The sequence below is a fragment of the Myotis davidii genome, unplaced genomic scaffold (genome assembly GCF_000327345.1).
Source record: "Myotis davidii unplaced genomic scaffold, ASM32734v1 scaffold962, whole genome shotgun sequence".
NCBI classification, from domain to species: Eukaryota; Metazoa; Chordata; class Mammalia; order Chiroptera; family Vespertilionidae; genus Myotis; species Myotis davidii.
Window position 1 is genome coordinate 4,550,516 of NW_006295559.1, and position 14,489 is coordinate 4,565,004.

Sequence of the window (14,489 nt, forward strand, 5' to 3'; positions counted from 1 at the left end):
CATGAGACAATGAAGCTCTGAGGGTCCAGGGCCCTCTCTTCTCTTCACATCCATGTACTGAGACATTTAACTGTAACTCTCTAGTGAGCATGGGTGACACAGAATGTGTGCGTAGAGTCTGGAGTCAAATATGTATCTTAACCCATGGCTCATGGTCTTTTATAATCAATGCTACCTCTAGCCCTGGCTGCCTCCCTCTCTGAACACTTCCTCCCAAGCACAATATCAAAGTCAATGACTTCCTTCTCCCCAACTATTGGGGGCACATATGAGTCTGTTTAACTTTGAATTCCTTGCTCCATCTGCAAAGTGACAAGTCACTTCCTGAAGAAGGAGAAATGGACTTTCTAATAGTCAGTGTCCATGCCATTTGCTTATCTTACACATATCATCTCTCGAAGGCCAAGGGAGGCCTATGTCCAATAGCAAACAGGAGGTGTACTCACATCTAACAGGTTGGGAATCAGATGGGGAAGTCTGGGGTGGCAGTGTGGGTCTCCTTGGGCCCAATAGGCATGACAGGGGCCTAGCCCTGCCCCATGCTAATGAGCAGCAGTTTTCTCTAAACAGCCCTTCCTGGCCTGGATCAGAAGAAACGTGGCAGCCACAAAACATGCTGCCTGCTGACACCTCCTCCGCCCCCCCTGTTCCCACCACCATTCTTCAGAGAAGGCCGAAGTCCGGTGAGTACCTTAGGACATGTGAGGGAACAGAAACGGGGCTCCTCAGTGCCTACCACACTACCCCACTTCCCCATCCCTCAGTCAGCTTCCTCCAGAATCTTCTCTCATGCAGCAGGTTGAGCAGGGAAGGGATATTTTCCAGCTTCTGGTAATGTCTATTCTTCCTCTGTCTTCGCTGAGTTATGGAGGGGATTCTTCTCAGCAGGGAACTGAATTTGGCCAAGTGTCCCCTCTTGGGTGAATGGATGACTTTCTAGGCTCCCATCAGAGCCTAGAATTTCCCCTTCTGTTTGTCCTCCCACCCAAGTATCCATGGAATTCCCTTCCATGGCCTGTCTTAGACATAGACTGTTTCTGTGAGGTGACGCGGGAAATGGCCCTCCTGTAGCCAGACTGAGGTGTGAGAGGGAACAGAATTTGGAAAGAGCAGAAAAGGTGAAAGAAAAAGCAGGATGTGGAGAGCTGACCTAGAAGATAACAGGTGGGGACTTGAGAGTCTCAGATCTTTCCAGAAGCTCTTTGACTTGTACTGTCCAATACTGCCACTAGCCGTATGGCTATTGAGTTGAGCTGTGCATATAAAATACACACAGAATTGTGAGACTTCATATGAAAAGAAGATTGTAAAATATTTCATTAGTAATTTTAAATATTGAATATGTGTTAAAATGATATTTGGGGTGGACTGGGTTAAATAAAATATATTAAAATTAATTTCACTTGTTTCCTTTACTTTTTTAATGTGGCTACCAAGAAAAGTTAAAACTGTATATGTGGTTTGCATTGGTAGCTCACATTTTATTTCCTTTGGACAATGCTGTCCCAGACATTGGATAGAGGCCCCTGAAATGAGCTTCCTAACTCCACCATTGTGGCTTTGTAATCCATTCAAGCCAGGTGAGTCTCAAGAGCAGGTGAGAGAACAGACACTGGTGGCCAGGAAGGTCATCTTAGGATACCCATTGGGGTGTAAGAGAAGCACCAGTCCTGGGAACTGGTCTACAAAGCAGGTCTGTGTCAAGGGTGGTGACCCTTCTTCTGTCCCGCAAGTCTGACCTATAACCCTGTATTGCTTTGTATTGAAGCTTCTCTCCCCAGACATGAAGAATCTCATCCTGGAACTGGAGACCACGCAGTCCCCGTGTGTCCAAGGATCACTCGGCTCCCCTGGGCCTCCCGGCCCCCAGGTTGGTGCATTCCACCAGACCTCTTCTCCTCTCCTGCTGTCTTCTGTTCAGAGAAGTGAAGCCTCGTAGAAATGCCCGTTTTACTGTGATATGGGGCTGTTTTTCCTTCTCTGGCTCACCTCCAGCTCCAGAGCCACGTGAATAGAATGCTGGTTCTTTAGGTGAATTCTGGCCTCCCAGTTTTGGTTTCCTCATTCATGCAATGAGGATAATAATTGTCCCTGCAGTACTGGATTTAGGATGGGGGATCAAGTGAGATGCTGCGTAGATGGATGTGGTTATTATTATAGCCACCACAAAACAGTTGATGACAGTGGGTTGCCCCTTATGTGGCCATTGACCCCATTCAATGGGCCCAGAGGCACCTGCATCCAATGCAGGGAAGTGGAGGCAAAGAGGAACCTGTTACCTTGAGTCCACTTGACCCAGATATGGCTACCAAGCAGCCTACCCCTCCCCAGCAAAGTTAAAGGGAAGAGTGAGGAACAGGCAAAAATACTAGAGAAAGGATTTCCAGGCAAGCAAAGACACCTGGGCCCAGACTCCTGGCTTCCCTGGCTGCCTGGTTGGGGGCTCCCCTAAGAGGAATGTCCCCTAGCCTGGGCCTCTGGGCCTGCCATGGGGAAGGGAACGAGGGAACAAGGAGCAACCAGTCTCCCAAGTACCTTCCTTAGGAGTTATCTTGTCCTCCTGGGTCACCCTGCCGTGGCTTCTGTCCAGGAAGACTGAGAGATCCACTCCTCACCCTGGTTACAAAGCCCCACATGCGGAGACCCGGCCTGTATCTCCTGCGTCATCTCATGCCACCAACTCTGTCCACTTGCAGCCACAGTGTGTCTCGGGTCCTCAAGCACCTTGTTCCAGCCTTGGGGACTTTACGCTGGTGGCTCCAGCATTTGGAATGTTCTACCTTCTGAATTTTACCACGGCCAGCTCCTTTGTCACCTCCTTAGCAATGCCTTTCTCGACCACCAAGCCTTCCCCATCACTCTCCATCCAATGGCCTATTTTAATTCTCTGCCAGTTTTTCTCATGCTGTTATAGCTTCCTTATTAATTTTTTTGTTCCTAATCTCTTTGGTCTCCTCTCCATGAAATATAAGCTGTGTGGGTAGGGTTGGCAAACTGTTGTCCATGGGTCAAATCTGGCTTGTTTTGGCAATTTAAGTTTTATGGTCTCTGGCTGCTTTGGTGCTACAAGGATGGAGTTGAGTAGTTGTGACAGAGTTGCTGTGTTAAAGGCACAGCCTAAGATATTTACTATCTGGCTCTTTATAGAGAAAGTTAACTGACCCCTGGTCTTGAGGACATTGTATTGTTCATAATATGTGCCCATCTATACCACCTCATGGGGTATAGTAAGTTCTCCATAAATAATTGCTAAATGCAATAAGGAATAAGGAGTTGGCCAGAGGGGCCGGGAAGTCTGCAGAAAGGCAAGATGGGTACCCTGAGGAGCACCTCTCAGGTGGGTTTCTGTCTTCCCACAGACTATGCTGGCAGCTGGCAGGGCACAGGGAGACCCACAGACCATGGGGAAAAAAGGGGAATTCTCTGCTGACCAGCAGCTCCCCAGTCACTTGCTCATCTCTAACTTCTCACAATCCTATCTGAGTCACATGGGGGCTGTGCTGTCCAACTCCAGGGGACCATGCATCCACCTCCGTTCTCTTAGAACAGAGTGGGTGCTGTCCCCACCAAAATGAGATCTGTGGACCAGCAACGTTGGCATCATCTGGGAGCTTGTTCCAGATGCAGAATTTCATCCTCCCCTCTCTACTACACTCCTCTCCACCATTCAATCAGAATCTGTATTTTAATGAGATACTCAGTGAATCATGGGAATGTCGGAGCTAAAGCACAACCCTAGTAAAATAGTTCTAGCCCATTTTAAGAAATGGAAAAAACCGAGGCTTGAAAAATTGAACAAAAACTCTCTGTCCTCCCCTCCCCCAAGCAGAAGGAGAATAAGCCAAAGGTGGTGGTTTCCAAATTTGTCTGCACATTAGAATCCCCTGGGAATTTCAAAAATTCCTGATGCCTGTGCCACTCTCCTGGTCTGGGGCATGGCCTAGTCTTTGGGATTTTTAAAAGATCCCCAGAGAATTCTAATGTGCAGATAGGTTTGGGAACCATTGGCTGAGGGGGCTGTCATTTAGAGACAAGTCTGATAAAATCATATTTCAAACAGGCTTTGTGTTAGCCATGTTCACCTGCAGATCTTGGGGATAAAGTAGTAGGCTTGTGGGGGAGGGGAGGGGTGGTGGTTGATGGATTTCCTCTCTGCTATATGGAGGAATTTGGAAACAGTTAACCTGCTGATCATTCCACGGACGCATGAGCAGAAAGCAGCTGTATTCTGCCGTGGGTGTGCCAAGCCTTAGTGCAAAGGTGCTAGAGTCCCTGAGCTGGAGTCAGCCCCACCTCATGGCTGGGCAATTGCACAAAAATGCAGTATTTACTTGCCCACATTCTTAATATCTTTTGCTGTATCTGGTACCCATAAATCCACCATGGGAATTTTTAAATATCTTCTTCTGTGTGCAAAGTGTAACTTCCCTCTTGTCAGGACCCAGGGAAGCTTGGTAAGAGCAACTGAAAAGATAGGAGAGGAGTGAAGCCTCTTGTTTTCAGCAAACAGCATTTCTTCACGTATCTTCTTTTGTTCTTGCCAAACACTCCGGATATTTCAGGCAACCCAAGAATTCCAGGGAGAAAATTAAACTCACAAAGAGTAGACATGAGCATTGCAGCCTTTGAACCATTGGAAACACAGCTCAGAGAAGCTAGAAGAGGGGGTTCACAGAGGAGGAGACTGGGCTGGCATGCATAAGAGGGTCCTTCATGGGGTTTTGGGGGCCCTGAGTCTGCATAGAGAGTGAGGCTGCTGTAGGAGTGTTCCAAGGGTGTTCCCTCGGTCCTGCCTCCCGCACCCCTGTCCTTGATAATTCCAGCCTGTGTTTTTGTATACTTGGTCCGACGTATACTTTCTTTGCTTCTTGGTTGTGTAGGGTCCACCGGGGCATCCAGGCAAGACAGGACCAAAGGGAGAAAAGGTATGAGTCACTACTCTCTTCCAGCCTGTTTTCTGGGGATGCCACTGAACATTTTCTGGCTGAGATTTCAAGGCATGTGGGAATTCTGCCTTAGTGCACGAGATTGGGCTCCATGAGGACGGGGCTGCTGCTGCAGGTGTGGGATCCCACCAGTGTATTTTGGCTTGGCCCACTGCCATAACAGGGGTGCTGTGAGTGGCCAAGCCACCAAGCCACATGGGCATGCCCAGACATCAGCCCTACTAAGCCCTCTGCTTCCAGAACTTCTCTTCCAAAGCAGCCTCCACTTACCTGCCTTTTCCACCCACAGGGGGAGCTTGGCCGACCAGGAAGGAAGGTATGGTCTATGTTGTCAGCATTACATGACAACTGTGCTCCACGTGCGTGCATGAATGTGTGTGCACTCCTTCGGGTGGGGAACCAGCGGTGCACTACTGCGGCCTCCAACCCACTGGACAGTGGTGGCACCACCATCCTGATGATGACAACAGCACCTTTGCTGTTTCTGCCCACCCCTTTGCTTGGGAGCTGGAGCCAGCTACTGCCAGGCATTTGGACTTCTTCCAGAGGCTGCCCAGCCCAGCCAGATTCCCCACAGCTTCAGAGCATCTCGTCCTGCCTTCCATCAGAGAAACCTTCCAAGGCCCCAACCAGTGGCACAAAATGACTCTCACTGTCTATTAGATTAAACCAGAATAAAGTGCCAAACAGACAGAAACAAACGGCTTTTGCAGTAATAAATTGGAGTTACTTAAGGTCACAGGGACTCTGAGTGAACCAAACACATGTTATCAAGACTCTCATTACAGCCAGGAAGAAGAAAACCAGCAGCCATTCCCTGAGGTCAATGGATGCTGGTGCTGAAATTGTAGGTCTTGATGATAGAAGTAGGTGCAAAACTTTGGCCAAGAAAGATGCCTGTGGTTCTAAATATAAATTACTATTTTTTGGTTGAATGTTTTATTCAAATACTTTTCACTATCAATTAGAGTCTCAAACAGACCTTTGGGAAGTAAATTTACAACCCTTTAGGGCCCGGATGACAACTCCGGCCAAGGCACAGTGGTTGTCCGAACTGCTGGGCCAGAAAGGAATCTGGCATGGTCTCCATGCTCAGAACTAATGAAGGCCATGGTTCATTAGTGATGTGTGCCATGGATGTGGGAGGCAAGAGTAGAAATTTGTACACATGCAGTACTTCGGGTGTTTTGTGTGTTTTTTTGGTTCGTTTGTTTTTGTTTTTGTTGATTTCAGAGAGAGGAAAGGAGAGGGAGAGAGAGAGAGAGATAGAAACATCAATGATGAGAAAGAATCAATTAGCTGCTTCCTGCACGCCCCTACTAGAGATGGAGCCCAAAACTCGGACATATGCCCTGACTGAGAATGGAGCTGGGACCTCATGGTTCATGAGTCGATGCTTAACCATTAAGCCACACCAGCTGGGCCACATGCAGCATTTGTAATCCCTGGTTAAGGGGCTCAGCCTTCCACATCTCTAGCTAGGCTAACTGAAATTAGCCAGTGTGTTCAAAGATCAAGATAGACCCCCAAGTCCCTGCTCCCACTCTTTCTTTCAGGGCTTACTCTTCCATAGCCTCTGGCTTAGGTTGAGTTCCTTAGAAGCAGTGACAGAGATGGCATGTGCCATGTGCAAGTGAGTCGGTTATTAAGGGAGCTCTTTCAAGAGGAGTCTGAGAAGAGGGGCATCCAGATAGGATAGGGAGGAAGTCCAGTGTGGGAGTGGTATCAGGTGATGTCCAGCTTCAGCCTGATCCTTGGGGAGCTGTGGAGTAAGAATTGCACCACAGAGTGTCTTGCCTTGAGGTAAGGGAGCCAGGCTCTTGGCTACAGGGAGGGGACATACATAAATCACTGGACAGATCCGGTCGCCCACAGAAACTCCACAGTTGCAGGTTGCAAGAATGAGTTGTTACAGCAAGGAAGGTAGCCCCTGGGGGATGAGCACACTGAGCAGGTGAAAAAGATCTGGAGGGAGAACCAATAGCATTTGCTACTGCTTCCCAAACATAATCCTATGCCATTTACATCCCACCCTTGGGGAGAACCTATTGGAATGCAGTGGACGGGTGGGTGGGTGGGTGGAGGTGATAAAGATTGAAAAACCAAGAAGTTTAGAATCCCTTCTCTATCACCTTTTATTTCTTTAGTAGAATAAGATCTTGTGTGTTGACACAGTGTCACACCATGGGCTTTCACTTGTACCTAAGTGATCCATCTTTTTGGCTATCAATTTTTGGAGATGAGGGTCCTGAGGCTGTGCTTTAGAGGCCCCATACTCCTCCGGGCCCCAGAGACAAATCTTGTTTCCTGGAAGGAGGGAAACAAATCCAATTTTCCTGACTTTTGTTCTTTGACTTTGAAGGGTAGACCTGGCCCCCCGGGTGTTCCTGGTATGCCTGGGCCCATCGGCTGGCCTGGCCCTGAAGGACCCAGGGTAAGTGTGGTGCAATCTCAGGGCTCATGTGGTATCGGGACTTGAGGGAGAAGATGGCAGCTCCCTGGCCCCTGGCACACAGTGAGTGACACTCACGTCCTCAAGATGGAGCGGAAGAAGAGAGCACAAGGACTGTCCGTAGGCCTCCAAATATTTCCTCCTTCACTTGGACTGCAAGACCTCAGTCGGTCCAAAGCTCTGCTCCTGTAGGGGGAAAATGAGGGGCTGCTGACCTCTTTCACCGGGGTCCTGATTCTCCTTGTCCTGAAGGGTTAGCATGTGATTCTTTGGTTTCCCTGAGATGACCTAAGAGGGGTTTGTGTCTGGAAAGCTGTTGGCCTGTCATGCTGATCTGGCTGGAGGTGGAGGGTTGAGGGGGTTGGGTTGGCTGACTGGAACAACTAAAACCCTACATTCAGAGAGGGATCACCAAATGCTGATGAATTCCCTTCCTCAGGCAGGCTATGGAAAGCTAACATGCCCACTCCCATGCCTTTGCTTACATTCCACTCACTTTGGTCATAGATTATTGGGTGTAGAGGCCATGACTTGGGCAGGTAAATGTCACTATATAGTTTGATTCACTTACGGGCAGAATTTTTAAGGGAGTAGAAAACTGTTCCCAATCCTTGTAAGTGAAGTCCCAAGGATATGTCTTGAAAATCAACTGTATAAAGCTGAGCCACCCAATATAGCAGCCATGGGACATATATGGCTATTGAGCCCTTGAAATGTGGCTAGTGCAACTGAGGATCTGACTTTTTTTTAACTTTAATTAAGTTTAAATTTTAAAACTTTTACTCAGTTCAGTTATTTGAAAACATTTAAGTATGTGAATCATATGTTGAGTATGTGAATCTGCTTTTTCAACCATAAATTTTATGAACTCTGAATAGAGATCATGTATTTTGGATGAAAATTTAGTGCCTGAATTGAGATGTGGTTTAAGTGTACAATGATGCACAACAGATTTCAAATATTTATCGTATAAAACAGAATGTAAAATATCTCATGAGTAATTTTTATGTTGACTACATGTTGAAATGATAGATTAAATTAATTAAAGTAAATAAAATATATTGTTAAAGTTAATTTCACCTATTTAGTTATAGTTTTAATGTGACTTCTAAAATATTTTTAAATGAAGTATGTGGCTCACCTTATATTTCTACTGGTTAGCACTGGTATAGCTTTTTAGCACAGAGGGTGCTGAAAGTTCCAACTGCAAATGATTCTGAGGGGCAACAGAGCTCACCCATGAGTCTTAGCTCCCTGCCTTCATCATACACACCCAGAGGATGGTGTTCACTTTACTTGGTTGCAACCCTAGGGTGAGAGTATATGGAGATGTCTGAAAGATCCACCCTATGCAAAGAGCAAAGCAGGTGAAGTTTTTTTGGTGCTGACACCTTGTCCTCTGGGGCCCCATGCCCCAATGCTCTCCCCCTCTCCCACCCTCCTACAGCCTTCTCTAAGAAAAGATCAAGCATTATTCCATTAAAGTATCTTAGTGAGAATTTGAATTTAGTTTTGGAGATCTGCTCTGCCTTGGGAATTTCATTTCATATTTAATCTCAAATACCAGAATGAAGTGTGGAGAATTGGGCCCCTGGGAGTAAGCAAAGGAGTATTTGGGGTCCTCAGATTCACAAGCTAGCCCTAATGTCCCAGTTCCTTTCTGATCTTGCCCATAAATTCCTAGTTCAGTTTTTCTAGGAAATGTCACTAGAGGTCTTTTTTCCCCCTCCTTCTGATTCCCACAGGGCGAAAAAGGTGACCTGGGTCTGATGGGCTTACCAGGGTCAAGAGGACCAATGGGCTCCAAGGTCAGTGTGTTGGTCCAGATGGATGTTCTCAGATCTTCTCACTAAGGCTCTGGAGCAGCTGTTATCTACAAAGATAGGATCTGGGTGTGTCTGCCACCCTGGGCCAGCTGATGTCACAGATGTTGGACAGCCCAATGCCAGTGTGCTTGTCTTTACCAGCCTTTGGGGGACACCAGGGCTGGGATGCAGGGACATAGAGAGGCCATTCCTGCAGGACAACAAAACAGATGGAAATCTTCGTTCAGGCCTTTGAGGGTGGCGGTAAGAAAAGCAGCATTCTCTTTAGGCCTGATGTAGACACAATCCCTAGGGTCTTCTTGGTATTGAATGCTGCAGCCCCCGCTAAAACTTTCAGTGCAATGAGGCACATCTCACCACCACATTCAGGGATTCTGTCTGCTCTCACACCAAACCCAGTGGTCCGACAAGGCTGATTGTAAATATACCTTCTGCTTTCTTTTAGGGCTACCCTGGATCCAGAGGGGAAAAGGTTAGTGCTTCTCTCTCCCAGCTTCCCAGAGCCTGGTCTGGGCTAGTGGCTCCGGGGCCAGTGAGGATGGGCCCACTTCTCTTCAGTCAGTGACTGCAGTGACCTTGCCTCAATATTCCTCATCTTTTATCAGTGGTCTGAGAGAAGTGAGGGGCCACTGAGGTAGGGCAGGCAGCTTAGGGAGGAGCTCCCAGTGGAGGTCGAGGCCCTCATATGGAGCAGATGAGCACTGAAGCTGTGCCAGATGGAGAATGAACACAGCTTGCGTGGTGTGCTGGAGAAAGATGGCAGATGTGTGTCTTTAGACCAAGCTATCACCACAAACCTTCTCGTCTGTCAAAAACAAAAAACAGAAAACCCAGCCAGAACCTGGGGACAGATTTCCTATAGAAAGGGAGAGGTTCTGGGACCCAGAATTTTCTGTGTCTTGAAGTTATTAATGCAGGAGGTATTTGGGGTCCAAATAGAAGGTAAATCACAAAGCATTTCTTCCCTGGGAAGGTCATGTAATCTCTGAACCTGTTTCTTTGCCTGTTAAATGAGGGTATTGACATAGGATAGGGAGTTATTAGTTTAAAATGCTCCATTTTTTCTCCCATGGTGTTAATTCATGTACTCTCTCTTGTGGTTTTCTCCTAGGGATCCAGAGGTGAAAGGGGTGACTTGGGTCCCAAAGGAGAAAAGGTAATGGCTGTTGCATAGAAATGATCAAATACAATGGAAGTGGTGAACCCTGCCTACCCCCATCTTATGGGCGGACTGACTAACTGGCTGTCTGACTGACTGACGAACTGTCTGTCTGTCTGTCTGACTGGCTAACTGCTTGACTGTTTGTCTATCTGTCTGACTAGCTAACCGACTGACTATCTGTCTGACTGGCTGGCTGTGACTGACTGGCTGTGACTGAATGACTGGCTGGCTGACTGACAGGCTGGTGATCTGTCTAACTAGCTGACTGGCTGTCTGACTATCTATCTGTCTGACTGACTGGCTGTCTGACTGACTTGCTGGCTGGCTGTCTATGAATGACTGACTGGCTGGCTGACTGGCTGTCTATCTATCTGCCTGACTAGATGACTGGCTGACTGGCTGTCTGTGTATCTGTCTGATTAGCTGACTGGCTGGCTGACAAGGCTCTATCTTGAAAATGGCTGACTAAGCTCCTCCACAGCCCTCTCAAGAGTTATTCAGAGGCAATCACTATTATTTGTTGTTCTCTTCACAGGGTTTCCCGGGATTTCCTGGAATGTTGGGGCAGAAAGTAAGTACCTGCAAGTAGTAAAAAATAGAAGAAACTAGATCATCCAAATGCAACAAAAAGAGGCCTGCCTCTCTGTTCATGAGGCAGGGAAAGCAGGTCTCGCTATGGAAGATTCTGGTTTGAAAGGGGAGCAAGTTGCTGAACATATAGGTGAGAGGTCTGAGACCTCCTCCAGGTCATGGGAGGGCAAGGACACCTCCCTGATGGACAGAGGCCCTACTTTGTACTTGCTGCCCCTTAAAGGGCTGTGGTGATGTTCAAAGGCAGAGAGCTTTGTGACAAGGGGCTCAGGTCTGAACCGTAGTGGTCAAAGGTCCCAGGGGGAGGTGCAGGCTTCTCTGGCTAATGCAACTGCCGACTACACCCAGTCGGCACTTCTTCAGGGAGGTTTATGTCCTGCTACAGGTAAGCAGAGTTATTTCAGTTGGTGATAGCAAGCAATTTTTATTTGCTAGTTAAACTTTTTATTTAAATAGTTAAATACTTAGTGGGATTTCATGAATATCTTGTCTGGGACAAAGCTTAATAAAAAAAGGAGTTAATTCAGTTGACTTAAAGAGAAAATATTGAGTAAATAAGAATAAAGTGATGTTAAGATATGACAAAAACAATGAAGGTGACAATTGACTGAATTTAAAAAAGGTTTTCCTTAGGGTTAAGATCTAGGGAAGAAGAATGGGGAGGGTGGTGAGGGGAGGTGTCAGAGAATGAAGAGAGAATGCACAGATGGCCACCAAGAACCCCCTAATCTAACCCCATTAGCGGTGGGTCCTCATGCCATGAGGCACTGATGTGGGAAATTGTTATTTTAACCTTGGCCCCAGAGTACAGTGTTCTTCAAACATGCCAATGAGATGCTTTCTTAAAATTCTAAACTTTTCCTCAAGTTCACCTTAAAGTTTTATTTTCCAAACTTGAATAAACAATTTCTTATCCGATTTTCTCCAGTCAGTAGAGCATATTTAAATAATTTCAGTCATCTGACATTAATTTATTATCATTTATCACTGTCTTAAGCTGTCAAAAAATGTCTTCTGCTACCCTAGATGAGGTATTGGGTTAAAAATAGAGTAAGTAAATGGGCAAATTAAAGGAAACATTAAAAAAGAAAAAATGATTTAAAAAATTCTTTTTATTGATTTCAGAGAGGAAGGGAGAGGGAGAAAGAGATAGAAATATCAATGATGAGAGAAAATCGTTGATCGGCTGCTTCCTGCATGCCCCACACCAGGGATCTGCAACCCGGGCATGTGCCCTTGACCAGAATCGAACCCGGGACCCTTCAGTCCACAAGCCAATGCTCTATCCACTGAGCCAAACGAGCTAGGGCAAGAAAAAAAAAAGATTTTAGTTGAAAATATTTAGGCTAGGCTTTCATTCAGTACAACAGTGAGCATCAAAGAATAATCTATTACTGTAAAATTAAAGATGACAGTTTCTCTGGTCTCTGCTCCACTTACTAGACTTGCCATCAGGAGTTCTTTTCCCCTTTCAGGGCAGGCTGCTTTAAGACAGAGCAGATATGATAACCATAATTAGGTCAGAGGAGAGAAATTAGATTAAGTAAGTACTGGCTGCTTCCAGTTGATGAAGAGAAGGGCCACACTTCCTTCTGATGAAAAAGTTATGCTGCCCTGGCTGGTTTGGCTCAGTGGACTGAAGGGTTCTGGGTTTGATTCCGGTCAAGGGTACATGCCTGGATTGTGGGCTTAATCCCCAGTGGGGAACGTGCAGAAGGTGGCTATTCGATGATTCTCTCTCATCATTGATGTTTCTCTCTCTCTCTCCCTCTCCCTTCCTTTCTGAAATCAATAATTAAAAAATAAAATAAAAGTTATGCTGTTCATACTGCTGTTTTCTCCTAGACAAGGAAGGCACTCCTCGGTCCCTGCAAACAGCCATGGAAAATTGTGCAAACATCTCCACGGCCACGTAGAATCCATCTCTCTTCTCACACTCTCACCGCCCAGCCTCCCAGAGCACATGGCGGGTTGGAAAGAAATCATAGGTGTAAGGACAATTCTTGGCGAGGCAGGATGTTGGTAGCTTGGGTCAAGACAAATCCATTACATTGGCTGAGCTGGCAGATGATTTCAGAGATCTCTGCTTGATCCTTGCTTTATATTGGTGTTCCCTGGAATTTTCCAGGTGTTCTACCTCCCCTGACTTCCATGAGAACAGTCATCTGGGTGTTCACTGTCTCTGAGTATCTGGGCAGCTCTTCATGGATACTGGCTGCTGACCAGCAGAAGCTCGTGTGGTTGCAATTGCTAAATGTAGCCTGTTGGTGGTGCATTCTGGGCTGTTAGAGGGATTGCTGGAACAATTATGGGAACAGTGCCCTGTGGTTCATGATCTCAAGCAGGAGTTTTCAACCTGTGGGTCGCGACCCCTTTGGGGGTCGAACAACCCTTTCACAGGGGTCGCCTAAAACCGTTATAATATATAATTACATATTGTTTTTGTGATTAAATACTATGCTTTAATTATGTTCAATTTGTAACAATAAAATTGGGGGTCACCACAGCATGAGGTATTAAAGGGCCGCGGCATTAGGAAGGTTGAGAACCACTGATAAAGAAACAGCAAGAGGGGCTGGGATCCTAGAAGACCATGGGGAAGAAGGAAGGAGAGAAACTAAAATGGAGAACGAAAGGTTAGCCTTAAACTATAGAATTCGGGCAATTGATGCCTTTCGTTCTGATGCTTCAAAATAGGGCTTTTCAATTAGGAATATTGTTTATATTGCTTTCCATGCCTTTACAATTATTGTATTGAGTATTTGAACATAAGTCTCCCCACAAACAGTTTCGTCTAAATCAAATGGAAGTGAACTGGGACTCAAACCAATTTTTACTGAAAAGTGAGGAATGTACAACCCTAGTAAAGGTCATTACATGAACAGAAACTTCCCAGAGATGATAGCTGTCAAAACTGTATTTAATCATTAAAAAATCCATAGATTTGAATTTGTGCTAAAAACCAAACAAAACAAAACATAAAATTCAACTAAAAGAGCAAGTGTTTCCCCCCAATAGCTTATGGCGTCACAGGCAAACTTGTGACTGAAATACAACTCTATTGTTGGCCATTCTGGATGGTGATTTGGAACACTAAAATGTGTGCTACCTGGAAGCTGTCTCTCTCAAATAATAAATCACCTGCCCAGGATAACCTCCTTTCCTTCCTGGTCCATGAAAAGCCTACCTACCTTTCACATGACCTCATCACTCTTCCAGTCTCCCAGAGCAGCCCACTTGGAAAAGATCTGGGATGATCTAGTAGACGGCCTTTGTGGCCAAGGATTGAGTTGACCTGCAGGGAAGGGCCTGCTCCACATACCCTAATTCCTCTCTTGCTTCTCTTTTTTCTTTCCAGGGTGAAATGGGTCCAAAGGGTGAACCTGGGATAGCAGGACACAGGGGACCCACAGGAAGACCAGGAAAACGAGGCAAGCAGGTAAGGATCTAGGGTTTACCAGACCTCTGCAGTTATACCTCCTTACCTGGGGCCCCCGGGGGGGGGGGGGGGG

The 14,489-nt window shown here is 46.4% G+C and overlaps 1 protein-coding gene across 3 annotated transcripts in view; it reads left to right on the plus strand.

Moving 5' to 3' along the window:
* COLQ (collagen-like tail subunit (single strand of homotrimer) of asymmetric acetylcholinesterase) overlaps positions 1-14,489 on the plus strand; it is a 64,875-nt gene that overhangs the window by 35,176 nt on the left and 15,210 nt on the right. For all 3 annotated transcript variants that reach the window (XM_015568106.1, XM_006770183.2, XM_006770184.2), the window contains 10 exons: positions 571-683; positions 1,769-1,870; positions 4,881-4,925; positions 5,236-5,262; positions 7,309-7,380; positions 9,144-9,206; positions 9,670-9,696; positions 10,336-10,380; positions 10,922-10,957; positions 14,336-14,416. In XM_015568106.1, coding sequence (XP_015423592.1) covers positions 1,784-1,870; positions 4,881-4,925; positions 5,236-5,262; positions 7,309-7,380; positions 9,144-9,206; positions 9,670-9,696; positions 10,336-10,380; positions 10,922-10,957; positions 14,336-14,416 — 483 coding nt within the window. In that variant the 5' untranslated portion in view covers positions 571-683; positions 1,769-1,783. The remainder of the gene's footprint in view (positions 1-570; positions 684-1,768; positions 1,871-4,880; positions 4,926-5,235; positions 5,263-7,308; positions 7,381-9,143; positions 9,207-9,669; positions 9,697-10,335; positions 10,381-10,921; positions 10,958-14,335; positions 14,417-14,489) is intronic.